Source organism: Ahaetulla prasina, chromosome 1, assembly GCF_028640845.1.
Source record: "Ahaetulla prasina isolate Xishuangbanna chromosome 1, ASM2864084v1, whole genome shotgun sequence".
Taxonomy (NCBI): domain Eukaryota; kingdom Metazoa; phylum Chordata; class Lepidosauria; order Squamata; family Colubridae; genus Ahaetulla; species Ahaetulla prasina.
In genome coordinates this window covers 132941572-132969417 of record NC_080539.1, presented here as the reverse complement: position 1 = coordinate 132969417, position 27846 = coordinate 132941572, and the positions used below count along the sequence as shown (strand labels likewise).

The 27846-nt window shown below is 38.5% G+C and overlaps 1 protein-coding gene across 1 annotated transcript in view; it reads right to left on the bottom strand.

The window, feature by feature from the left end:
- Window positions 1–27846, bottom strand: part of COL12A1 (collagen type XII alpha 1 chain) — a 145971-nt gene that overhangs the window by 78940 nt on the left and 39185 nt on the right. The window contains exons 14-23 of the mRNA XM_058176236.1: window positions 18970–19239; window positions 13769–14035; window positions 10203–10395; window positions 9331–9452; window positions 7789–7938; window positions 7580–7699; window positions 3416–3580; window positions 3145–3291; window positions 2345–2487; window positions 690–819 (exon numbers count right to left, since the gene is read on the bottom strand). Coding sequence (XP_058032219.1) covers window positions 690–819; window positions 2345–2487; window positions 3145–3291; window positions 3416–3580; window positions 7580–7699; window positions 7789–7938; window positions 9331–9452; window positions 10203–10395; window positions 13769–14035; window positions 18970–19239 — 1707 coding nt within the window. The remainder of the gene's footprint in view (window positions 1–689; window positions 820–2344; window positions 2488–3144; window positions 3292–3415; window positions 3581–7579; window positions 7700–7788; window positions 7939–9330; window positions 9453–10202; window positions 10396–13768; window positions 14036–18969; window positions 19240–27846) is intronic.

Genomic DNA, 27846 nt, shown 5'->3' with positions numbered 1-27846 from the left:
TACCAAACAAAAAGTAAAGGACGTTTGCAACCCAAACAAGAAAAACACAGACTTCAGAGGATAATTAGAACTGCAGAAAAAATAATTGCTACCAACCTGCCTTCCATTGAGGACCTGCATACTGCACGAATCAAGAAGAGGGCTGTGAAAATATTTACAGACGCCTCGCATCCTGGACATAAACTGTTTCTACTCCTACCCTCAAAACAACGCTATAGAGCACTGCACACCAGAACAACTAGACACAAGAACAGTTTTTTCCCAAAGGCCATCACTCTGCTAAACAAATAATTCCATCAACACTGTCAAACTATTTACTGAATCTGCACTACTATTAATCTTCTCATAGTTCCCATCACCAATCTCTTTTCATTTATGACTGTATGACTATAACTTTGTTGCTGGCAATCCTTATGATTTATATTGATATATTGACCATCAATTGTGTTGTAAATGTTGTACCTTGATGAACGTATCTTTTCTTTTATGTACACTGAGAGCATATGCACCAAGACAAATTCCTTGTGTGTCCAATCACACTTGGCCAATAAAATAATTCTATTCTATTCTATTCTATTCTATTCTATTCTATTCTATTCTATTCTATTCTATTCTATACATTTTATTAATATTATTTGTATGCACCAACAATTATTCAATATCTCTATTATTTTGGAATATTCACTTACATGTTGTTTCAGTCCCTTTTAATGGTTCACTATTAGTACCTTCTACTATAGAAAATACATTCACAACATATTCTGTTTCAGGCTTGAGGCCAGTGAGAACAGTAGTGGTGTCCGAACGACTTACAAAGACCTGAATAAAAATAATTAAAACAACAGCAGATGTCATTGTACATATTTCAGAAATAAATGTAAAATATACATAGTTATTATCTTAGTTCAGGTACTAAATAATTTAAAATAGAATTTAAGTTGTCCCTGTACCAGATGTAATAGTATATAACTGATACCAAAATAGTATATATCTGATTCATGTAAAATATGAATTATTTGGAAAATTAGGACATATATAACTCTTAACACCCTTACAGTAAGTTTCACTGCATCATGGCTGAAATCTATCTGGAATATGCAATCATGGAAGACAGGAGAAAAATATCCAAAAGTACTAAGTGTATGGTATATAAACTGACTATCTCACTGTATATGAGGATTTAAGGGCTGTTTCAAATACATACTGCACTGAGAAACCAGCCAACTGTGGCTCCAAAAATATGAATATGAATATATATGTACATGCATATGTATGTATAAGATTGCAACATACAAAAGAATAGTAATAGATAATAATAGTAATAGTAATATAATAATAAGATAATAATAATAAGATAAGATAATAATAATAAGATAATAATAGTAATAGTAATAGTAATATCATAGAATAAACAGATATACACATATTAGGAAAGGGAAACAGATAATGTTTACATGCAATAAAAGCTCTGTTCCTATATACTTCTCTTCAGCTACAGAGTTTTTCCTTTCTCCCCTCCCCCTTCTGGGGCTTCTTCTGATCATGTCTATTATTTACTAATGGTTAAAAAGCCTGTGTTAATTCTCCTAAGTACTCTATAGTAGTAGAATTATAGTAGGATGCAAGCTGCCTGGTTGCCTCATGGGAGTTATTATTTTTGTATAATCGATTCCAGCAGGATCAACTTAAGCACAACCATGCTATAGGAAAAATAAGCATTAAATTAATGCCTGTGATTAATCAATCCCTTCTGTTTAATACCAACCCTGACTTCATTGGACGGATTAAGCAATACAATGTGAGGACTCTGTTCCAAGGGAGACATCCACTGTTATTGTCATTAGTATTGAGTAATGCTAATGTGGGCTCAGGAATTACGGGAGTTGAAGTCTACAGGTGGTAACATTGACATAGTTGCCGATCGCTGCTGTAAAATACAGTCTGTCTTTTCTTCCAGCATCCAACCCAGCCCAGCAGTCCCAGCCATTCTGAACCAGTATCAATGAGATATTACTAATGCCTTTCTCTGTTTAATTTGGTACTATGTAACAAGGAAACATTTTGCTTAAGTGCTTTGAGGATAGTTTAAGACTTGCATCCAGCAGCCAGCGATGTATGCATATATTCGCCATATGTTTTAGCCAGAAACAATGAATCTGTTTCCATTTAAACCTATCCTTGTGCTTAAAATTCTGTTAACCTATTAATGTGAAATGCACATATATGAATGAACTGTAGTGACTGATGAGAGAGCCTTTATTTCAAAATTTAAAAATCCAAACTAAGCAAAATAACTCCCCCACCCCCTAAATAAGAACTAAAATAATCTGTCTCCAAATCTGACCTCCTGTGGTGTCCCTCCTCGGGCAGGATAATATTCAACTCTGTATCTATCCACACTTTCAGTGGGTGGAGTCCAAGAAACTCTAAACGAAAGTGGGGTCACTTCAGAAGTAACTAGATTGGTGGGTGGCATAGCCAAATCACCTGTTGTGAGAAGAAGCAAATGGAATTTAGGGTAAGGAAATCTTGATGAGAAGATTTGCCAGAGATGAATCACAATTGAAGCAACAAAATACAGTATATAAAGGTTTTTCTTAAGTGCATAAGAACACTTTATTATAAAGTACTTATTATTTCAATATTAAAGCCATTTACATATTGAATGGAGCTGTATCTGAACTACGTTCACAACAGAAGTTATAGGAAAACAAACTGCCCACTATGAGAGAAAATTTGAGCAATCTTACAGTAGAAGCAATGACTCGGAGAACTGGTATTTATCTCTCCTTTGTTGGATATATTCAAACAGAAACTGAACCTGTCAAAATTAAGCATCATATTGGCCATAGCAGCCTTAATCTTCCATTTCAGGTCTATGATTCTAATCAGACAAGGCATTTTAATAAAAATCATTCTGTGATTGCACATTTTAATATGTGTTACTTCCCTAGGCATATATGAAATACATATGGGTATAGACATTGCATGCCAAGAGAAAACAAATATGAAAAGAATTGCATTCCTACAAAGACCAGAGAAATGGATATCTTGTTCAGAAACTCTGCTTGACCACATTCCAAGAGAAATTAAGCAGACACCTTTTTCTTAAGCTCAAAACAAAACCCAAAAAGGGTAACATACCTGATCCTTTCACGCTATTGCACAAATTATCCGTGACACTATCAACAATGTTAACCAGAAGGTTAAAATCTTCAACGTTGAAAGCATGGGTCTCATCTGGATCACTTGCAATCTGCTTCAGTTCATTCACATCTGCATTTTTAATACCTTAAAAACCACGAGATAATATTTGTCAATTATTTGTCAATTATTTGAAAAATCATCTAAAGATGAGCAAATTATTATATTCCAACCCCTTTCTGTACTGATTGCCTCTTCACTTGATACTCACCAATTGCAAAGATCTCCACTCCTTGTTCCTTCAATCTGTCTGATGGAATATTTATGTCATCCTGTGATTTGCCATCAGTAAGGAGGACAGCAATTTTTTTAGCTCCAGGCCTCAAGCCAACATCAGTCTTAAAATTGTTTCTTAAGATGAAGCTCAAAGCCATTCCTGAAATCACACACACACATAACATAAGGAGCTCAATATTTATTGGCCTTTTTTTCTGCTCAGAAAGTAAACCTCCAAAAATATTATAGTCTAATTTACTATTTATTTATTTATTTATTGTTCAAATTTATATACCGCCCTATCTCCCACAGGACTCAGGGCGGTTTACAGGCATTTAAAAAACAGATAAATACAATCTAAAAAACAATTAAAAAACTTATTATGAAGCCTAACAATTAAAATAATTAAAAATATAAAAATAAAACCCCACTTAAAACCCATTAATTAAAACCTAACTCAGTCCTGCGCAATGAAATAAGTATGTTTTGAGCTCACGGCGGAAGGTCCGAAGGTCCGGAAGTTGACGAAGTCCCGGGGGCAGTTCGTTCCAGAGGGTGGGAGCCCCCACAGAGAAGGCCCTCCCCCTGGGCGCCACCAGACGACATTGCCTCGCTGACGGCACCCTGAGGAGTCCCTCCCTGTGAGAGCGCACGGGTCGATGAGAGGTATTCGGTAGCAGTAGGCGGTTCCAGAATAACCCGGCCCTATGCCATGGAGCGCTTTAAAGGTGGTCACCAACACCTTGAAGCGCACCCGGAAGGCCACAGGTAGCCAGTGCAGCCTGCGCAGGATGGGTGTTATGTGGGAGCCACGAGGGGCTCCCTCTATCATCCGCGCAGCTGCATTCTGGACTAACTGTAGCCTCCGGATGCCCTTCAAGGGGAGCCCCATGTAGAGAGCATTGCAGTAATCCAGGCGAGACGTCACGAGTGCGTGAGTGACCGTGCACAGGGCATCCCGGTCCAGAAAGGGGCGCAACTGACGTACCAGGCGAACCTGGTAAAACGCTCTCCTGGAGACGGCCGTCAAATGGTCTTCTAAAGACAGCCGTTCATCCAGGAGGACGCCTAAGTTGCGCCCCCCCTCCACCGGGGCCAATGCCCCGCCACCGATGGTCAGCCGCGGATTTAGCTGACTGTACCGGGATGCCGGCATCCACAGCCACTCTGTCTTGGAGGGATTGAGCTTGAGCCTGTTTCTCCCCATCCAGACCCGTACGGCCTCCAGACACCGGGACAGCACTTGATAACCGTTGGGGTGGTCCGCGTGGAAAGGTACAGCTGGGTGTCATCCGCATACAGCTGATACCTCACGCCGAAACCACTGATGATCTCACCCAGCGGCTTCATGTAGATGTTAAACAGAAGGCGAGAGGATCGACCCCGCGGCACCCCACAAGTGAGGCACCTCGGGCCGACCTCTGCCCCTGTCAACACTGACTGCGACCGTCGGAGAGATAGGAGGAGAACCACCGATAAACGGTGCCTCCCACTCCCAATCCCTCCAACCGCGCAGCAGGATACCATGGTCGATGGTATCGAAAGCCGCTGAGAGGTCTAATAGGACCAGGGCAGAGGAACAACCCTATCCCTGGCCCTCCAGAGATCATCCACCAACGCGACCAAAGCCGTCTCCGTGCTGTAACCGGGCCGGAAACCGGACTGGAACGGGTCTAGATAGACGGTTTCATCCAGGTGTAGGGGAAACTGATATGCCACCATATTTCTACAACCTTCGCCGCGGTTGGAGACCGGACGATAATTACCTAAAACAGCCGGGTCCAGGAAGGCTTCTTAAGGAGGGTCTCACCACCGCCTCTTTCAAGGCGGCCGGAAAGACACCTCCACCAAAGAAGCGGTCGAATCGCCTGAGCCAGCCTCGTGTCACCTCCTGAGTGGCCAGCACCAGCCAGGAGGCACGGGTCCAGTAAACACGTGGTGGCATTCAGCCTACCCAACAACCTGTCCATGTCCTCGGAGCCACAGGGTCAAACTCATCCCAGACAATGTCACCAAGACCACCCTCGGCACCTCACCAGGGTCACCGCAATTTTGGTCCAACCCGTCCGCAGCTGAACGATTTTATCGTATAGATAACCGTTAAACTCCTCAGCACGTCCCTGCAGCGGGTCATCCCGCTCCCCTGATGAAGGAGGGAACGAGTCACCCGGAACAGGGCGGCTGGGCGGTTATCTGTCGACGCAATGAGGGAGGAGGCGAGCAACGCCGCTTCCTCAATGCCACTAGGTAAGTCCTAGTATAGGACTTCACTAGTGTCCGATCAGCCTCAGAACGGCTAGACCTCCAAATGCTCTCTAGGCGTCTTCTTCCGCGCGTCATCCCCTCAGCTCCTCGGAGAACCAAGGAGCCGGTTGGGACCTGCGCCGGGTCAGAGGCCGCAAAGGCACGACACGATCTAAGGCCCCCGCCGCGGCCCGTTCCCAGGCCGCAACAAGTTCCTCAGACGTGCCGCGAGCCAGACCCTCAGGGAATGGCCCAAGCTCCGTCCGAACCTCTCAGGGTCCATCAGGCGCCTGGGACGGAACCAACGCATCGGCTCCGCCTCCCTGCGGTGTTGGATGGCGGTCAGAAAGTCCAGGCGAAGGAGAGAGTGATCTGACCATGACAAAGGTTCGATGACTATTTCCTGTAAGTCCAGATCTCTCAACCACTGACCAGAGACAAAATCAGATCGAGTGTACCACCCCGTGTGGGTGGGGCCATCAACTACTTGAGTCAGGTCCAAGGCCGTCATGGAAGCCGTGAACTCCCGAGCTGCTGTCGATGACGAGCCGGCAGATGGCAAGTTAAAATCCCCATGACTAAAAGTCTGGGGTCTCAACTGCCACCCCAGCAAGCACCTCCAGGAGCTCGGGCAGGGCAGCTGTCACGTAGCAAGGAGCCAGGTACGCACCAGCAAGCCCATCTGACATCTATGGCCCCACTTCACAAGGAGGGATTCACACCGACAATCTGAGGCACAGTGGTCTCCCTCGGCTCCAGACTCTCCCTAATCACAACCGCCACCCCCACCCCTGCCCTGGGCTCGGCTGATGGAATGCACGGAAACCTGGTGGGCACATCTGTACCAGGGCACGCCCCTTCTGCGCCCAACCAGGTCTCCGTAATGCCTATAAAGTCCGGCACCCCTGAATAAGATCGTGAATTAGGGGGGCCTTATTGGCCACGGACCGTGCATTACACAGCATCAGCCGAAGGCCCAGGCTCTGAGGGTCTTGACTATCCGGGGAACGGGAGAAGTCTGGAGGCTCGGGGGGCGCGGTCGCCTGGAAGCATCGAACGCGCCCATAACATGATCCGAGCCCCCGCTTCCGCCAAATCTGCCCCTCCCCCAAACCGTGCAAATAGCACCACCCTCTACCAATGGGACCTGAACTCCCCCCATAACCTTCGGACCTATTAACTCACCGCCATGAGCATGCGCAGGAACTGATACCCCACCCGGCGGGTTTCCCCCAACACCCGCCCTACCCCTCCCACCCCTTAAAAATGCCCTATCTAAAAACCCCCAAAGGCTCTTCCTCTTCGCATGCCTACTAGGAGACACATCCATTCTCCCTGATCTACTTTCAAGCCTTTTATACTTTCCTTTTACTAAAATCATGATTCTATTACTGTGAGACTAAAGATTGCCAGATAAGACCATTCAACAACAGAAGAAGTAAAACCTCCAATACAATTATCAAAATCTCTCACTCCTACTTGGGGATGATTGTAGACTTGCGATGGTTTCTTTCATAGGATAGGAAATGTGAGGGCTGGAGAATCAAAGGCACAGTGACACCATACTCACTCTAGGAATATATAATTTTGTGAGTCGTCCCCCCCCCCCAGTATAACGTATACTGGAAAAATCAATAGCAAAAAAGAGAGCCAACTTGGTCTAGTGATTAAGGCACCAAGCTAGAAAGCGGGAGATCATGAGTTCAGGTTCCGTTCTAGCCATGAAAGTCAGCTGGGTGACTTTGGGCCAGTCATTCTCTCTCAGCCCAACCCATCTCACAAGTTTGTTGTTGTGGGGAAAATAGGAGGAGGAAGAGGAGGAAGAAGGTGTGTTGGATATGTTTACTGCTTGAATTATTTGTTAAGTATAATAAGAGCCAGAAATAAATGAATACATGCATACATACATACATACCTGTAAGCGTGTTGCCTCCTTTATATGGCAAATTGGCTACAGCATCTAATAAACTCTTCTTGGTTCGATGGGCATTGAGGTTCCATTCTGTTCTTGGATCTCCACTATATTGTGCAAGAGCTGGGGGTGGGTGGGAAGAAATGTAGTGTAATTATGAATTGTCTTTGAATAGCATAACTCAAAATATTCCAGTTAACTTTGAAACTTACCAATTTGCACTTTGTCTGGGCCAATGTCAAATACTTGAACAATGCTAGCAATAAAGCTCCGGATTGTTTTAAAATTTGTTCGACCAATGCTCCAAGAACCATCCACCAGCAATACAATATCTGCTTCAGTTCTGGTTTTACACTCTAAGCCTGTTACAGCAACCATAATATATCTCAGTTAGTTACAAGCAACTTTTTTCTCCAATCCTATCTTACAATATATATAGTATATAATGAATATTTTAATTAACTTGAAGTTCTTATATGATCATTTCATTTCTTGCTAATAATGAAAAAGATGCCCAAGGCTGGATAAATTATTTATTAATTTAAAAATATTACTGTCATATGTAGTGCATACTGATCAGATGGAATGTAAACACAATTAGAACCAATTTTATAATAGAATTATGAACCCTAAACCTAGGTAAACTTATGTAGTCAACTATTACTTCTGCATATTCATCAATTTAAATCAAGAATGCTTAATGTCTAAATTATAGATATGAGCAACTATCTTTAAAGCTTAATAGATATGCATAACAAAGCACATTAACAGCTATATATGCTAATTAATGCAGATGGTGCAGATATTTGCACATTTAAATCACAAAAGGAAGCACAACACAAATAACACAAACAAACACATAAAAGAATAGAAGTGACAAAAACACACATTTATAAAAAGTATTAAATGCTTAGAAAGAAAACAATGCTAGGGATTTTCAATGTATGAGAATAAAAATAAGAGTTCACTTTCCATATGTTGGAAATGACAGTGTATTTATTACAAAGCAAAAACAGCAGTTATTTAAACAAGCCTTTCAACAACTATTGTAATTGTTTAAAATGCATTCTTCCTCCTCTTTGCTCTGAAGTTCATGTTATCAGTTGCAAAACATGCTGACTTCGTGCCATCTTTACATTGAAGGAATCCCACTGAATAAAATCAAGCACACTCATCAGAGTTAAGATGGATTCATCTATGTTTCACATCATTGCTCCAATATTCAGATTTATTGAGAACAGCTACTCCAGGGACCTGAGGATTTAAAAGTATGACTTTCCTCTGCGTAAAACAATAAATTCTGAACTTTAATCAATACAAATAACATAAATTGGGAAACAGAATATAGCTTACAAATCATGCATTCTGGATCACAATCAAAAAGCCACATGTCTATTCCATGCCACTCCACATATTTCAATGCCATGGGAGCGATATTGGGAATGGAAGTATCTAGAATATGTGCTGAAATGGCAGACCAAAATAGCCCCAAGACTGTGAGGAATTGGGCATGCAAACAGACTTTCCGTAATTTGAAAGGTCTTCTAAATGGAAAAATCAACGCTACCCATTATATAGAGATTTCTACTTTTCCATTTGGGAATTCTGGCAGATAAACTCTGTGGTTTTACATAAAGAGAGCACACTTTAAAATACCATCATATAGAGATGCTACTGTCACAATGTTTCTATAAAAGCTGTTACTTCATTCAATAAAAACCATGCACTGTTTTCTTCATTAAAATTATATTTACCTGCATGTAACACTGACACATCTGGAACATCTGCAAGTGTTGTCTTTTCTTCTCCAATCAGAGGCATACTTTCACCTCCTTCAAACATTCCAAATACATTGACTTTATAGGAAGTGTCTGCTCTGCATGATGGAAAGATAGACGTGTGTGCTATATACATTAAAGCAAACTGGTTTATGCAGATTCTTTCACAGTTTTTTCCTTAGCATGTTTAAAAAGTGACAACATATACATTTCACAGAGAGAGAGGGAGAGAGAGGGAGGGAGAGAGAGAGAGAGGGAGGGAGTATAAAATATTATTAGGCTAAGGGGGAGAGGTTCTCCACTAAAATAATTGAGGAAAATTTGGGATCTGGAATAGGGATTGGAATCTCAGTTCCTCAATTCCTAATCCAGATGCTCAAACTATTATACCATAACATGTTTTCTTCAATTTTTTAGAGAATTAGATGGAATTAAGTAGTAGGCTTTCTGAAACTTTTGTTAGCGTCCATCAGATAAGACTGAAGGTGTATGAAATGACTTTATGGCAGCCCACTATAGCTCAATAGTATTTAGTATTATATTTCAATTGTTTCAATAGGACAATTATATTCTAGCCATTGTATGAAACATATATATTATCCAGCAAAAGGATTCAGAGTTCTAAAACTCAAACTGATCTTCTAGTGAAACACCGGTGTATTTTATTGAATTTTTTATTGACAGATTTCAAGCCTGCAGTTCTGTCTTCAGTAATTAGGGTAGCTTTCAAAATAGATTTAGAAAAGAAGAAGATGGGTAAGATTAAGATGGGTTTCAATAAACATTGGTTACATTTTTCTGTATTAGCAAAAAAATACTGAAATTGAAGGAAGTTACTATTGGCTTACCTCAGCTCCTCTAATACAACAGTATTGTCATATGGCCCAAGTACTAATTCACCAAGTTGTCTGTTTTCTCCACTTGGATGGAAAGTTATTTTGTACCCCCTAACTTCCCCAGGGGCTGGCTCCCAAGTTACACGAAAACTTGACCTTGTAGGATCTGAAGTCTGCAGATTTCTGGGAGGTTTAAATGGAGAAGCTAGAAAAGTCAAACAATATTCATTGAATCCAATGTGAGCTGTACCCACTGGATAAATACGTCAGGGGCACTGTATGTGTTCCATAAAGCAAACAGCAGCTTCAAAATTTTACCAAGACAGATCCAACACTGTCAGATACATGTTTTTGCTTATATTGTAGTATTTATTTCTTTTCCTTTCAAGTCCTCAAAAATCTTTGAAGTCTTCTGAAGTAGATTTTTAGAGCATGCAGAGAAAGGGGAAGGGGCTTAAGACAAGACCCTATTTTCTCTTACTTATAAAAGCAATATCATCTATGGAATAATTTAACTGAATCCATACAATCAGAAAAAGTTGTGCCATTGCTCTCTTTCTCTACATCTTGGATTCTATCAGCATTGGAGGCCTTACGCTTGCACTAAATATTTTCAAAAAATAGGACATCCATCCAGAGTTACTTTTTACATTCTGCAGTTATTTCAAGATAATTTTAGATAATTTATTATTTCTGCCGCTGCCTTTAAAGATGTAGTATTTATTTTGCAAAAATAATAATGCAAATGGGAAAAAAAAAGTGATTTCAAGACAAATATGGGAAGCTAACTGCTTAACAATTGACCAGTCATTTGATGCCAAATAGTTGATTTGGTATTTAGCACCAACTTGCTTATCTTAGCGAAGGCTCACTGGAAGAAAGCTGATTTATTGCCTATATTATAAATATTAAAATAAGATGGAAAACTTGAAAATCTGTTATCTGCTAATTAATGCAATTGCAAATGGACTAAGATCTAAATTTCTTTTCCAGGATTACACAGAAATACATTTGTGCACCTGGAAACAGAGGTTGACAGCTCATACCTCTTATAAAGCATGCTATAATCCCATAAAATCATGTCTTAAATTTTACTTGTAAGGTGCCAAAATCATGTGTGGATTTAGACTTTAGAAAAATTCATTATCACTTTTCATTATTAACAGGTTACAATCAGTGGTGAAATCCAATTTTTTTTACTACCGGTTCTGTGGGCGTGGCTTGGTGGGCATGGCAGGGGAAGGATACTGCAAAATCTCCATTCCCAACCCACTCCAGGGGAAGGATACTGCAAAATCTCCATTCCCTCCTCACTCCTGGAGTCAGCCAGAGGTGGTAATTCCCAGTTCTCCGAACTAATCAAAATTTCTGCTAGCGGTTCTCCAAACTGTTCAAAATTTTCACTACCGGTTCTCCAGAACCTGTCAGAACCTGTTAGATTTCACCCCTGGTTACAACGGTAAATCTTTAGGACACTTCAAGGTGTCCTATAAGCAGTGCAGCATGTGACGATTAAAGGAGGTAAGGTACAAAATAAGCAAACATTAAGTTCTTTCTTAACTCAACTGGTTTTTTTTTCCTGTTTCAAGCTATCCCATATGTGCATGGTTTTTCTTTTCTTTTCTTTTTTTAATTTTAAACTAAAATGGCAGTCGTTCAATCTCAAAGTGCAAAAGCCAAGGATTTTGGTAAGGGATGAAACAGAAATACTATTGCTTTTTAAACTCCCAAGCAGAAAGTGCTTTAGAATGCCAAGGACTATATTTAGGATCTTAGGGAAAAAGAGAATAATCACAGAATGCTCAGAATGTAGCTCCAAGATTCTATCAAGTTTATCGTCTCATTCAGACTCAGTCTGAAAATACTTCTTATAATTGTTTCAAACTACAGCTTCTGAAGCAGCAATCAGAAACCTACACGAGAAGTCCCACGAGTACCAGATAATAAGAATAGTTGTAAGAGATTGTAGAGGTTGAGGTCCAGCAACCATTAAAGGGTCAGAGTTCTCTAACCCTTCCCTGAAGGATGAGCAACAGATTTAGTACACTGTTCTACAAGAGATCTTCCACTACTGAGCTTCTATAACCATAGAGATTGTCATAGTTTCTCTTGTGTTCCAGGTAATCAGGACAAGTTGCAAATTAAATGAACTATGTCACAGTTTTAGGACAGAGCTATCAGATCTAGGCTACAAATATCTGGACTGCTAAAAGGCAGCAATAACAAAAGCTTTCATTTTTTGCTTCCTTCTAATGGTCATTTCAACTTCAGACAACATCTAGTAACCCTACTTTAGGGTGCCTAATTTCCTGAGGCACTTAAAAATATTTTCCTTAGCTACTCATTTCATTTACACCGTGTCAGTTGAAGGGTATGTGATGCCCCTTGGTCACATTGACTGATATGTGCTGAAGTTAAGCCCATGGACAGATAGTCTTCAATTTACAACAGTTCATTTAGTGACCGTTCACGTTACAATGGCACTGAAAAGGGGACTTATGACCGTTTTCCACCACTGCAGTATCGCCATAGTCACATGATGAAAATTCGGATGGTTGGCAACTGACTCATATTTATGATGGTTGCGACGTCCCGGGATCATGTGATCACCTTTTGCGACCTTCGGATTAGCAAAGTCTATGGGGAAACCAGATTCACTTAACAACTGTGTTACTAACATAACAGCTTCAGTGATTCATTTAATAACTGTGGCACTAAAGGTCATAAAATGGGACAAAATTCATTTAACAAATGTTTCACTTAGCAACAAAATTTTTAGGCTCAATTGTGGTCATAAGTTGAGGACTACCTTATAGTGTATTATTGAAATACCATACTGTGATCCCAACAGCAGAAATTAAATGATATATTAGCAACAGTAGCAGCAGCAGCTTTCAAAACTATGAGATTACTAAACAAATGTGAAATAAGATGGGCAGGAAAGAATACATTGAAGAAAGATTCAATGCTTCATCACAATTTGGATCAGAAAGATTCCTTATTATGACCTCATTTGCTGTGTATTATTATGGGCTACCCAGAAGTGGGCGTCACATACTGTAACAACCGGTTCGCCCAGAAGCAAAAATGTGAGTGCGCGCGGCATCGAAAAACTGGCAATTATATAGGACATTATAGCACCAGGGCGGATGGGTGGGCCCAGCCGCTAGTCGGAACTACTAGTTCGTCTGAACTGGTCCAAACCGGCAGCAGCTCACCACTGGGGCTACCGTCTCTCATCCTCCAGCCAATCAATTACAATTAATTGAAGATTAACCCAAGGATTAGTTTAGTTTTTGCATTGCCTGAAAGGACAGACAGTTTATAGTGCATCTGTGAAGGCCAATCTTAGCACAACCTAGGGAGGAGAAACTGCAGCATTTCCAGGCAACTGGCAAGCAGGGCACATATTTAACAGCAGTTTAATTAATAAATAAGCCTTGAAAAATAAACAAATAATTATACAACATATTGCAAACTCTTAAACTAGGAATGTTTGGGCTTGTTGTAAACTTTATACATTTTGGCTACAGTAACCTGTAGCACATATATCCTTTTTTTGACAAAAAAATATGCACCTGTTGTTCCTTCGCCTTTTCTGTGCTTTCCTTCCCCAGTTTTATACGTTGGAATAACAGTAATATCATAAGTAGTTAGAGGCTGGAGACGTTTCAATACTGTGGAGGTAGAAGTCGGAGGCACTTTTGCAACTATTTGTCTTCCTCCTCTACGGGGTCTGTAAACCACACGGTAGTTGATCACTTTTCCAGGTGCTGGTTGCCAACTGACTCTCATTGTGGTCTCTTTCTCATCATCTACTGTAACAGTCCTTGCATCAGGTGACACTTGGGAGTGTTAAATGAAAAATTTAAAAATGTTATTGAGTTTTTCAAAACTTATTTTTCAATAAAAGATCCACCGAATAGTCTTCAAAATAACTCAATATTACAGTTACACTTAATTTTGTACACATGTCCCCCTTCCTGCTTCCTTCCAAGGAATACACATGAACGAACAAACACACACACACATAAATACACAAAATGTAAATGGGAAATAAATTTATTCAGGGATCACTACCAAGTTTAGGGCGCTCCACAATCTTTCCCTGGATTTGTATCTGCTGAATTTGAAGCCAAGCACCAAGCAATATGTTCCACAATATTTTGAAGAATGATCCCTCATATGTACAACTTTTTGACATTTTTTTCATATTTGTACTTGGTTCTCTCCAGCCCTCCAAAAGTCCTTTTCTACTCTCATGATTATAGTATCTTAAATAGTAAATAAGAACATGATAATTGTGCCGTGATCAAATATTTGTATTTGAGAGGCTGCCACAAAGAGAAGGGTATCGATTTATTTTTCAAAGCACCAGAAGACAAGAAACAATGGATGGAAACTAATCAAGGCGAGAAGCAACCTGGAATTAAGGAGAAACTTCCTAATAATGAGGACAATTAACCAGTGGAACAACCTTCAGTTGTCGATGCTTCATCACTGGAAATTTTTAAGAAAACACCGGACAGACACTTGTCTGAAATGGTATATGATTTCCTGCTTGATCAAGAGGCTGGACTAGAAGACCTCCAAGGTCCCTTCCAGTTCTATTCTGGTTGATATGCAAGATGGATTCTCTCCAACATTTTGGCCCAACATTTTAGAATTATACAGAATATGTTGTTTTAATCTTCTTTTATTCCACATAGATATCTCTTTTTTCTCCTGGTTTCAAATTCTTAAAAGAATCTGTATGCCACGGTTAATTACTTCAGCACTATTAGACCAATCCGTCTTAAACATCAAAGGCATGCATAAAAACAGTATCTACATTTATGGCTGACTGAAAACCTCCTTTTGCATAAAATGGAAAAAACGCACTTATGATTTGTGGTTTCAATTATTAACAAGCTGGATAATGCAAAGGGGTGAGTTGGAAGCTTCTTTCTATTTTTTCCTTCTTTCTAGCTTTTTTCTTTTTCTTTTCTCTTTTTTTTTCCTTTTTATTAGTTTGTGTTAGTGTTTATGTTCTTTGTAAAACTTTCAATTAAAAAATTGTAAAACAACATCAAAGGCATGCACAAGCTTGAACTTTCCAGCCCAGAACATCTGGAAAGTCATGAATAGAAATAACAAGAACTGGTGATCATATTATAAGGGGGATAGTTCTACCTACCAAATCTTAATTTATCAACTTCCCTAGGCTGTTCAAGCATAGCCACCCAAAATAATATAGAGGCTTTTTTTCCAAAATACTTCAATCCTTGGTCATGAACTTGCAACTGAAATCTCCTAATTAAAACAGTACCCAGTGCTTTTAAAAATATGTGGGCAAACATCAGCCACATCAAAATTGAGGTTAATCTAGTCACGTAAATATTAATCAGAGTTGCTCTAACCAGTAACAGTAACATAGTTGGAAGGGACCTTGAAGGTCATCTAGTCCAACCCCCTGCTCATGCAGGAGACCTGCACTAGGGATTCAAACCGTCGAACTGCCGGCCTTTCTGATTGACAAGCTCAACTTAACTTAACTTAACTTAACTTAACTTAACTTAACTTAACTTAACTTAACTTAACTTAACACAGAACGACTAGCCTTGTGGTGCAACCAAAACAATCTGGAACTGAACACATTCAAAACCGTAGAAATGGTGGTAGACTTTAGGAGAAACCCTTCCATACTTCCACCTCTCACAATACTAGACAACACAGTATCAACAGTAGAAACCTTCAAATTTCTAGGTTCTATCATATCGCAAGATCTAAAATGGACAGCTAACATCAAAAACATCATTAAAAAAGGACAACAAAGAATGTTCTTTCTGCGCCAACTCAGTAAGCTCAAACTGCCCAAGGAGCTGCTGATTCAGTTCTACAGAGGAATTATTTAGTCTGTCATTTGCACCTCTATAACTGTCTGGTTCGGTTCTGCAACCCAACAAGAAAAACACAGACTTCAGAGGATAATTAGAACTGCAGAAAAAAGAATTGCTACCAACCTGCCTTCCATTGAGGACCTGTATACTGCACGAATCAAGAAGAGGGCCGTGAAAATATTTACAGATCCCTCGCATCCTGGACATAAACTGTTTCAACTCCTACCCTCAAAACGACGCTATAGAGCACTGCACACCAGAACAACTAGACACAAGAACAGTTTTTTCCCGAAGGCCATCACTCTGCTAAACAAATAATTCCCTCAACACTGTCAGACTATTTACTGAATCTGCACTACTATTAATCGTTTCATAGTTCCCATCACCAATCTCTTTCCATTTATGACTGTATGACTATAACTTGTTGCTGGCAATCCTTATGATTCATATTGATATATTGACCATCAATTGTGTTGTAAATGTTGTACCTTGATGAACGTATCTTTTCTTTTATGTACACTGAGAGCATATGCACCAAGACAAATTCCTTGTGTGTCCAATCACACTTGGCCAATAAAAATTCTATTCTATTCTATTCTATTCTTCTACTTCTAGTGTCAAAAATTTAAAAGATATTTAGCAGATAGGAAGTATAAATCAGAATTAAACCACATTTGAAGTTGCATCTTACTTTTCTTTCTTTGTTTTGGATGCACAAGTATTTCTTTAATTATATCCACAAATACGCCTTTGTTAGTTTTGCAATTTGAAATAGTCAAATTTTAGGGATTCCTCCTTGTTTCAACTTTGCTACACAATATTTGTATTAAATTTTAATTTATATTAAACTCTGGAAAAGTTAACTGGATTTATGAAAATTGAATATCACAAGTGATATTGATTTGATGTATCACAATGAGTAGCTAACACTCAACACTATATCTACTTTGGGTTGACTCAGCCTTCCATCCTTCCAAGGTGGGTAAAATGAGGACCCAGATTATTGGGTGCAATAAGCTGACTCTGTAAACCACTTAGAGAGGGCTGTAAAGCGGTATATAAGTCTAAGTGTTATTGCTATTGCTACTTTCTATCTGATCCCAGAGAAGCTGTAGAAATCCTTTGCCATTAGTAAAATATGGCAAAACAGTATGTGGCTCTTGTTTAGATGAGACTGATACATTAACTGCATTTTTTCCCTATAGAGCCAGCTTTGTTTTATCATGCCTACAGGTATTTCCATACAGTCACTATTTGCACTAAACCTCTAGCAATTATTTTAAAACGCTCCCACAATTGTCTCCACTCACACTAGTCTCAGGCTGAACAAATTCCATGAGCTGATCAATCCTTTTCCAAGCTAACTAATGGGAAAGCCCAGAAATTATAACCCATGCCCATTTATTATTATTTCATACAGGTACAGTAGTCTTTGACTTACAACTGTTTGTTTAGTGACTGTTCGAAGTTGCAAAAGGCACTGAAAAAAAATGACTTATGACCATTTTTTCACAGCATCCCTATGGTCAAGATTCAGGCACTTGGCAACTGGTATGTATTTATCCTAGTTGCAGTGTCCTGGTGACATGTGATCACCATTTGTGACCTTCTGAAAAAGCAAAATCAATGAGCAAGCCAGATTCACTTATCAACTACAACTGCAGTGATTGGCTTAACAGCTGTGCCAAGAAAGGTCATACAATGGGGCAAAACCAGGGGTGAAATGCTCCTGGTTCGGACCGGATCGCTCGATCCGGTAGCGATGGCAGCGGGTGGTTCCGAGAACCGGTAGCAAAAATCCCTCCCCACACCCCGCATGCCCAGCTGAGCCGCGCGATCATCAGAGGGTTTTTTTTACTTTTAAAAGCATTTTTTCTTAGGCCGAAAAAATGCTTTTAAAAGTAAAAAAAAAGCCTCTGATGATCACGCAGCTCAGCTGGGATTGTCAGAACCCTTTCAAAGCATTTTTTCTACAAACTCTTCGGCCGAAGAGGTTGTAGAAAAAATGCTTTTAAAAGTAAAAAAAAGAGTTGGCCACACCCACCCAGAAACATTATCCCCCCAAGCCACGCCCACAGAACCGGTAGTAAAAAAAATTACATTTTACCCCTGGGCAAAACTCACTTAGCAACTGTCTCGCAAAGCAAGATAAATTTTGGGGTAAATTGTGATTGTAAGTTGAGGACTATCTGTATTCTGCCCATATGATTAGCTGTGACTTTACTCAACTGAAAAAAAACCCCAACAGTTGGAATTTCTGAGGTTTAAGTTTCACTGGAAGGAACAAGAGTTGAAAGAAGGTAAATTCTGTCACCAATGGGAAACATGCAGCTCCAATGTTTCAATATTCAGATTGCAAAACAACAATTGGCAGCAACTCCCTTTGTGACATAGCAAAGTCGTAACTTAAGTGTCTGTAGCCCAAAGATGATAATAACATGTGATCAGAAAAGTGCAGAAACAATTCAAGACCATATCCCTTGCATGGAGAGATACTGGATTATTCCATAATGTTGTCTTTATAGGCTGCTTGGTACAGGAATTATATATTGGAAATGTGTAACAACCACACTTAAACAAGTTCTTTTAATATTTGCTTGTATATCAGAGAGCGAAAGATAAGTGATAGGCAGAAGAGAGACAGATAATATATAAATAGGAAGGTTGGTTAGAAGGTTTTGGTTGTGGGTTCTTTTAAGTCTATTGCAATAATTTACTCTTGCATTCTTCTGCTTCCTGTTGCTATTCCATGGTTTTAGTTGTTCTAGTGTAAGGATAGTTTTTAATTTATTAGTTTATTTATTATTATTTTTAAAACTGCTTAAGGATTTGCAAGATACCAGATTTCTAAATAAAGACTAAATAAACAAACTTTGAATGCTTTGATGTATTTTACCTACTTTCAGTTGTAGCTTGTCCTTCTAGAGGTAGTCCTTCTCCACTTCTGTAGGAAGCCAAGACTGAAATCTTGTACTTCGTTTCAGGCTGAAGGTTTTTTAAGACGGTATTTACTATATTTCCAGGAACTGTGGTTTCCCCAGACTGGCCATCATAAAGAGACTTCCATAAAATTTTGTAATTCTGAACTGATCCTGGAGCTGCTGTCCATGAGACTCCAATTGAAGTATCAGTGATGTCTTTAGTAATGAGGTCACGAGGAGAACCACGTTCTTCATGAAAGGGGAATAAAAAACAAGAATTGTAGTCAATCAACACATACTCCAATAAAATTTAAAACAGAAAAAAGTGAATTGCCCTGAAATGAAATAAAAAGCATCCTATTGACTTCATAGATACATACATGTAATTTTCTTGATAACAATAAGGGTTATCTTGGGAGATTCCACACACCACAAAAACTATTCAGAAAAACTTTGGACCTCACACAAATACAGCACCTTTCTTCTATTCATTAACATACATAAGTCTTTTTTCAGGTTTTATATGAGTCTAAAGAAAGATGTTTAATAAATCAAAACATCTAAGAAGCCTGAAAAACGTCCTGACAATTTAATGAATAGTAGAAAATTCTTGTGATCCAGAACATAAAAGGCCCAAAGCACTTCTGAATCCTTTTCAAACTATCCACAGCCACAGCCACAGTAATTAATCACTGCCTTTTTCCAGAACATTTTTCCAACTTTTCAAGTCAAGCTTACTACCATAGTGTTTAGTTGTTCTAGTGTAAGGATAGTTTTTAATTTATTAGTTTATTTATTATTATTTTTAAAACTGCTTAAGGATTTGCAAGATACCAGATTTCTAAATAAAGACTAAATAAACACACTTTGAATGCTTTGATGTCTTCTGTATTTTACCTACTTTCAGTTGTAGCTTGTCCTTCTAGAGGTAGTCCTTCTCCACTTCTGTAGGAAGCCAAGACTGAAATCTTGTACTTCGTTTCAGGCTGAAGGTTTTTTAAGACGGTATTTACTACATTTCCAGGAACTGTGGTTTCCCCAGACTGGCCATCATAAAGAGACTTCCATAAAATTTTGTAATTCTGAACTGATCCTGGAGCTGCTGTCCATGAGACTCCAATTGAAGTATCAGTGATGTCTTTAGTAATGAGGTCACGAGGAGAACCACGTTCTTCATGAAAGGGGAATAAAAAACAAGAATTGTAGTCAATCAACACATACTCCAATAAAATTTAAAACAGAAAAAAGTGAATTGCCCTGAAATGAAATAAAAAGCATCCTATTGACTTCATAGATACATACATGTAATTTTCTTGATAACAATAAGGGTTATCTTGGGAGATTCCACACACCACAAAAACTATTCAGAAAAACTTTGGACCTCACACAAATACAGCACCTTTCTTCTATTCATTAACATACATAAGTCTTTTTTCAGGTTTTATATGAGTCTAAAGAAAGATGTTTAATAAATCAAAACATCTAAGAAGCCTGAAAAACGTCCTGACAATTTAATGAATAGTAGAAAATTCTTGTGATCCAGAACATAAAAGGCCCAAAGCACTTCTGAATCCTTTTCAAACTATCCACAGCCACAGCCACAGTAATTAATCACTGCCTTTTTCCAGAACATTTTTCCAACTTTTCAAGTCAAGCTTACTACCATAGTGTTTAGTTTTTCAAAAATGCATGAAGGTTGACTAGATGCAACCTTAATACAACTTTGCTGTATTGTACAATTTCATTTTAAGTATATTCCTTGAATTTGCTTCAAAAATCTTATACTAGTCAAGATACTTTAATATCAATAATTAAAGTTCTGAAAATAAATAACTATAGGAATATTTGTAATTATTATATCATATTACATACTCTTGAATAATCTGTAAATAATACTACCATGATCTCATGAGTGCTGTCCATGCGTAATAGAGGGAGGTATGATAAAATTTGCATGAGGCTAATGTAGCAAGTTACATATTCAACTCCTCCATCAGAATGCAAGGGTATAATGGTGATATTTACATGATTATTATTTATCAACATCCACAGATTGTCATTTTGACACTATTGTGTTTTTCTCACTATTGTGTGATTCACTATTGTGGATGCTACTGGTTACTATTTAATTGATGACTTGCACACAAATTTTAGAATCCACATATATGAAACAGAAATTTAAAGACAACGTTTTGTAGCTAGGTTATATCTATTATATTCTCATAAAGGTTACAATCAAATTCATAGCAATATTCATAGCAATATGAATATAGGTTGATCTAATATACCTGAAAATTTGGAATTCATGCTGTTATACCCTAAAATTCTCCTAAATTGGTTGTTAATTCTGAAACTCAATCTCAGAAGAATATTTTCCTGGGGAAACTGAAAGAGACCAGATTTCAGAAGTTACTTGCATCAGATTTTTTTCATTCTTTTGTAAAGCTTCTGTTTCAAATGTGGCTTTTTCTCTTAAATAAAAGGATGTGAATGTGATCCAAATGGAAACAAATGTGGAAAAACTGGCTTGATAGAATGGGCTGATGTCTTATAACAAAAGATCTTTCTTTCCATATATTAATATAAACAGATAAACTACATTACATTGGCTACTTCACTTTGAATAGCTTTCACAGAATGCTTTTAATATTAAACGACCACATCTTCAGACACTATAAATTTTGAACCATTAACTCTGGAAGGGAATTCTGCATGACAATACTGTAGTACTGCAGGGTTGTATCCAGTATAACATTATCCTGGCAAAAATCGATTAATGGTTTCAACAATACTAGATTAGTACTACTAGGTAACTGGAGACGGCCATTTATTGGCAATGAAGTATAACCCATGCCTATTACTCTCTCCACCCACAGGCCCCGGGTAATTTTTTAGTTAAAAGAATAAAAATTTGGATTTTTCCAAGCAAGCCACAAAGTAGAAAACAAAACTGAATAAGCCCTTGACCCCAAACAGGATTTGTATAGAAATGTTGCTTTCAATTTCTAAGTAAGTACAATGTAACCACAGTGCTTTCAGCTTCAGTGCAGAAAGTAAAGAGTGAACTAATATATATTTACTCCAACTTCATAAAAACAACTTCTTTGCCTGGTCATTTTATAAAAAACAGACCAAATGTTTAGGACAAGACATTAAAGCTCAGAGAAACAGTGAGATGTGCCATGGGATGGAGTCAAAGATATGTTAGAATTTGGCAGTTTAACGGTAGGCATGCGCCAAGCACTGAATGCATACATTGTTTTGAAGAAGTTCCAGTGGCTCATGGATTAGTTTTCCACATATGCAGATCATTACATGCACCTCTACGCTAAATACTTTTTAGCCTGCTGAGTTAGGAAATAATAGGAACATGGACTTTACAGCTGTGCTATTTACTTTTCCAAGTAGCCTTTCCTTAAATTGGGGGCTTCATGATTTTATTACATCCTTTATTATAGGAGTTGAAGTCCAACCTTCTAGAAATCCTACACTGGAGAAACTGACTATTTCACAATTTATCCCTCAGGATACTATTGGGCTGGCTATATTACAGTGTACAGTCTAGGATAATTACCAAACCTCACATGCATTTTGCTTCAGAACCTAGGAAAAATGGGCCGTGGATAGCTCAGGCTGTAAGGAGCCTGTTATTAGAACACAGTAGCCTGCAATTACTGCAGGTTCAAGCCCGGCCCAAGGTTGACTCAGCCTTCCATCCTTTATAAGGTAGGTAAAATGAGGACCCAGATTGTTGGGGGGGCAATAAGTTGACTTTGTAAATATACAATTAGAATGAGACTATTGCCTTATACACTGTAAGCCGCCCTGAGTCTTCGGAAAAGGGCGGGATATAAATGTAAATTAAAAAAAAATAAAAATGGCACATCAAGCAAGCAAGTATTCAAAAACCAGCAAAGCTGGAAGCAGAATTTAGTCCTAGGGATGTAGCGTGATTGTCCATTAGACCTGTGCTTAGATTAAAAGTTGCTGAGTTGATGATATAACACACAATGCTCTAATGCTGGAGTGGACAACCCCCGTCACCCATCTGCACCCTCCGAAATAGCCCAATTTCAGCAACTGGGGATCCTAGGAACAGCGTGAAAAGTCCACTATATGAGGACGGTTGTTCTGCACTCTTGGGTGTTATAAGCTTATTTTATATGTTTATTTTACTTATGTTTGACAGTTTTTAGATTGTTACTGAGTTTTTAACTGTTACGTTGTACACTGGCGAGAGACACTTTTTAGGAGATGGACGGCATTAAAATATAATAAAATAAATAAATGTGATTTCAAAATTACACAACTCCTAAAAGAAAGGACAAGTTGGAATCACCCTTTCAATGACATCTGGAAGATCATAATCTCAAATTGCAGTGCCTCTGTTCTAAAGCAATGCCAATTCCTCCTATTACTTTAGATATATTTTTTCTCCCTTTCACCGGTCACCACTTCATTTTATCTGATGGTAGGATCTGTCCAGACTTTAAGGTAGGGAAACTGTGTTGGGTATGCTGCAAAAGCCTAATCTATATTAATTCATGTTCATATTATATGAATACTTCCAAAATATCATTTCACATCTATTGTTTCCATCATATTGACTCAAATACAGGAATTTCATTTAGATAGAGATCATTTAAACCTGGGAGTCTTCCTGGATATCACAACTGTTGCTTGAAGAGCAGGTGACAGCTGTGGCATAGGAAGGCCTTTCTACTAGGGGTGAAATCCAGCAGGTTCTGACAGATTCTGGAGAACTAGTAGCAGAAATTTTGAGCAGTTTGGAGAACCGGCAAATACCACGTCTGGCTGGCCCCAGAATGGGGTGGGAATGGAGATTTTGCAATATCCTTCCCAAGGAGTAGGGAGGGAATGGAGATTTTGCAATATCCTTCCCCCAGGAGTGGGGTGGGAATGCAGATTTTGCAGTATCCTTCCCCTGCTACGCCCACCAAGCCACACCTGCCAAGCCACACCACGCCCACCTAGCCACGACCACAGAACCGGTAGTAAAAAAAAATTGGATTTCACCACGGCTTTGTACAATTTTATCTGGTGTGCCACTTGTACCTTTTGTTGTACCAGGAGGACATACAAACAGTCATGTATGCCATGGTCAATGTGCTTTACATGGGACTACCCTTGAAGACTAGTCAAAAGCATTAACTAGTCCAGAATGCACCTGTATGGACAGTTATAGGCATGTCTCAGTCTGTCCATGTAACAACCCTAGCTCTCAAGCTATACTGATTCTTACAGTAATGTGCAAGTCAAGTTGTTGATTTTCTTACATGGTATAGGTCCTGGTTACTTGAGGAACTCATGTCCCCCATAATATCTGCCTGACCAATTTGATCTTGCGGGGTTGGCATTCTCCAGGTTCTTCCAATTAAACAATGCCATCTGTCAGCATTCCAGAAACATGTCTTCTCTGGAGCAGCACCTGCCCTCTGGAATAAGGATCTTCCTGGTCCCATCCTATTTTTTACAAGAGTCTTGATGACCCGATTCTTCACCCAAGTCTTTGGTGAAGAAAAATGAAGATCGTTTGTTTCATTTCTGTCCCCTTTTTGATCATTTTTTGCCATCTTTTATTTTTTTAAATAATAATAATAAAATGTATATGCTACCCAACTTCCCAACTGGGGAGTTAATTGTTAATTGGATTTCTCTTGTTTTAATTGTTGTGGACCCAGTGTTATTGGCATACAAATATTGACATATAAATGTGTGTGTGAGAGAGAGGGAGGGAGGGTGAAGGAGAAAGAGAGAAGGAGAGTTTTCCTTAGCTCTCTTCACCTTATTAGAAGGACTGTAGCTGTCTCAGAATGAGAGTTGTGAAGAAACTTAGCCGTTAATATTTACTAGAACTAAATCATTCTTGGGAACATGTGGAAACTACAGATTTTCCTTAGATATTTTCAGGAAAAATTATTTCATATCTTATTCATGATTATTTAACAAAGTATATGTGAAATAACCAGAAGCAAATCAGAGCAAACTTGTCTATTAAATTCGTTAGTTTTCTGATCACCTTAGATTTCAATTAAATTATATGTGCTGACAATTTTCAATAAAAAACTAATAAAATAATTACTCTTCACCTATAAGAAGCATAACAAGCACTAATTACTGTAGTTAAGGATTTGGTAACCTAGCATATTTGAGAATTTCAGACATTTTAAGGATGGGGAGAAAAGGAATGTAGAATTGTATAAGAAAGTACAATATCTCCCACTATGTTTCTGGGATTCCTTTCAGCATGCAAACCAACATGCTAATGAAAAAAAAAAGTCACATTACTTCTGGGACATACTTCTGAACAAATTTTCCCATTACAGGATTAAAAATTTTGAGTATATTATGGACACTGTGACAAACAATTGACTGGGGCCGCGGTGTGGCTCAGGCTGCAAGAAGCCTGTTATTAAAACACAGCTGCCTGCAATTACTGCAGGTTCTAGTCCCACCAGGTCCAAGGTTGACTCAGCCTTCCATCCTTTATAAGGTAGGTAAAATGAGGATCCAGATTGTTGGGGGGGCAATAAGTTGACTTTGTAAATATACAAATAGAATGAGACTATTGCCTTACACACTGTAAGCTGCCCTGAGTCTTCGGAGAAAGGCGGGATATAAATGTAAACAAAAACAAAAACTCGGGATTACTAAAGCTGCCACTGAAAGTATAGGAAGTAATAAAAGTGGTGAGTTCTAGCTACGCATGATGTTCTCTACTACTCAAGCTTTTTTTTAAGAAGGCACATTTCTCAATCAAAAGGTATTAGATTGCAGCTATGCACCAACTATACTTTGTAAAATATTTATATAGCCGGTATAAATCCCAAAGTCATTTTCTAATGAGAAAATGTCAGAGGCTGGTACTTTGGTTTACAGGGTGCCAGTTTCTGTTTTTGGAATTAAAAAAAAACCAACAATTTGCCATGTAATCCCATTATTTGGGGTAAAGTTGGGATGATTGGATGGATCTGAGCATTTACTGGCCAGATGCCCTTCCTGATGCCTATGCAGAGTTCGCAGCAGATATTCTTTTCTTTGCACCCTAGGAGAAAGAAACACCTGCCGCTGGGATTGAATTCTCAATCTTCCAAGTGGGAGCAAGCCCACCACTAGGTTACGATACCACTATTAAGTTTTTTTAATTAAAAGAATATATTTTTTAAAAAATAAGTCAAAGTTAGTTGGTAACTGCCAATAAATTATCCAGAGATACTATACATTGTGTTTATCCTTAGTTTAACCAGTGGAACAAATTCAGAGCGGCTATGGAGTGAACATTATTCCATTACCGCACAGTATTCTAGCAACTGTGTAATATGCTGTTCTTTTTAAAAAATATTTAGAAGAAGCTGGTTACTGTTTTCTTGCGCAGTGTATCATTTCCTCTATGTTGATTTATTTTTTCCTAGAAACATGACTTTCCCATAGCAGGGACAAGGAACATAATTGTTTCACAACTGGCAACTATCTCTTGAAAATGTCAGTATCAGAAAATGGAAAACGTCTAATTTAAATAATGCATGAGACAGCAGTAAATCTCCAAGGCAGAAACAGAATCTCTTTGTATGGCAAGCCATTTGCAACTCAAAATGTTCTCATGTTATGCTAAAACCCTCATTGTAAGGAAATGTCACTTGAAGTACTACTGACTCAATCTGTGGGAGGTCCTCTGTTTTTTAAAAAATATGTTTAACTATGAAACATCATAAAAAGATACTTCAGCTGTGTGAAAGTGTTTCAGTAAAAATGTGAAAAGCCACTTAATGAAAAAAATAGAAGTATTTGGTTATGATTGATTAGAAATCCCATTTTATGTTAAATATAATTTCTTGATAAAAGTATCTATGATTAAAATTGCAATCTTTGAAATTGGTAGTTGGAATTAAGACATCAGATCCCATTTCCTACTTATTCCACTGGTTTTGAAGGTTGGTATTTCCTAATGTTAGAAAAGCTAAGAAAAAGACCATGGCAGAAAGTGGGACCTGCTAGATAATAAGTTCTCTAACTTTTTTCGCCAAACCACAATCTGAAGGGGCGGAGAGTGGCAGTATACTTGGCACTCAAATATATTGAAAATGAAAGTTATTACTATTTATCTGGACTATCACAAGGTATTGTAGTGATTGATGTTTTTGAAAGTTACTTCTTGGAGTTACTATTGGCCTTTGAAAATCTGCAAGGAAGCCATGACAAGTATAGAATAAATAACTTAGGAAAAATATTGTTAGGGATCAGATGGTTGGTGCTGGGGCCGGATGGAAAGGGCCTTGAAAGAAAAAGATGCTGAGAAAAATACAGAAGAGCTAGCAGAAAAAAATGAAGATAAAACATTTAAGATATAAACAAATATTTTAACTTAAGTAGAAACAAAGTCTGTAACAAATCAACATTTCTTTATCAAGTCACAGATCTATACTAGGCCAATCACTATAAATTATTGTACAATAACCTGAGTTCAGAATGTAATGTTACTTATTTGTATAATAACTATTATTAATTCAAAAACAATATCTTCTTAAAAACTACAGAACCCAAATAACAAGGAAAACATTCACCAAGTCCTGTATTCAATTCAATCTTTTTAAAAGAAAGTATGTCCTTGTCATTTGACATTCTACCTCAAGGCAAACAAACCAGCTCTTCGTGGAACTGTTCTTACACCTCCTCTCTATGGGAAAAACAGACTACTAAACCAAACTCCTCTCTATGGGAAAAACAGACTACTAAACAGTAGCGCATAGAAACATTTAATTCTGAGCTAACAACCGGTTTCGACTCATAACAATTGCTCTTGTTTTATTTTTAGCCTCTGACCTATAAGTTTGGCTT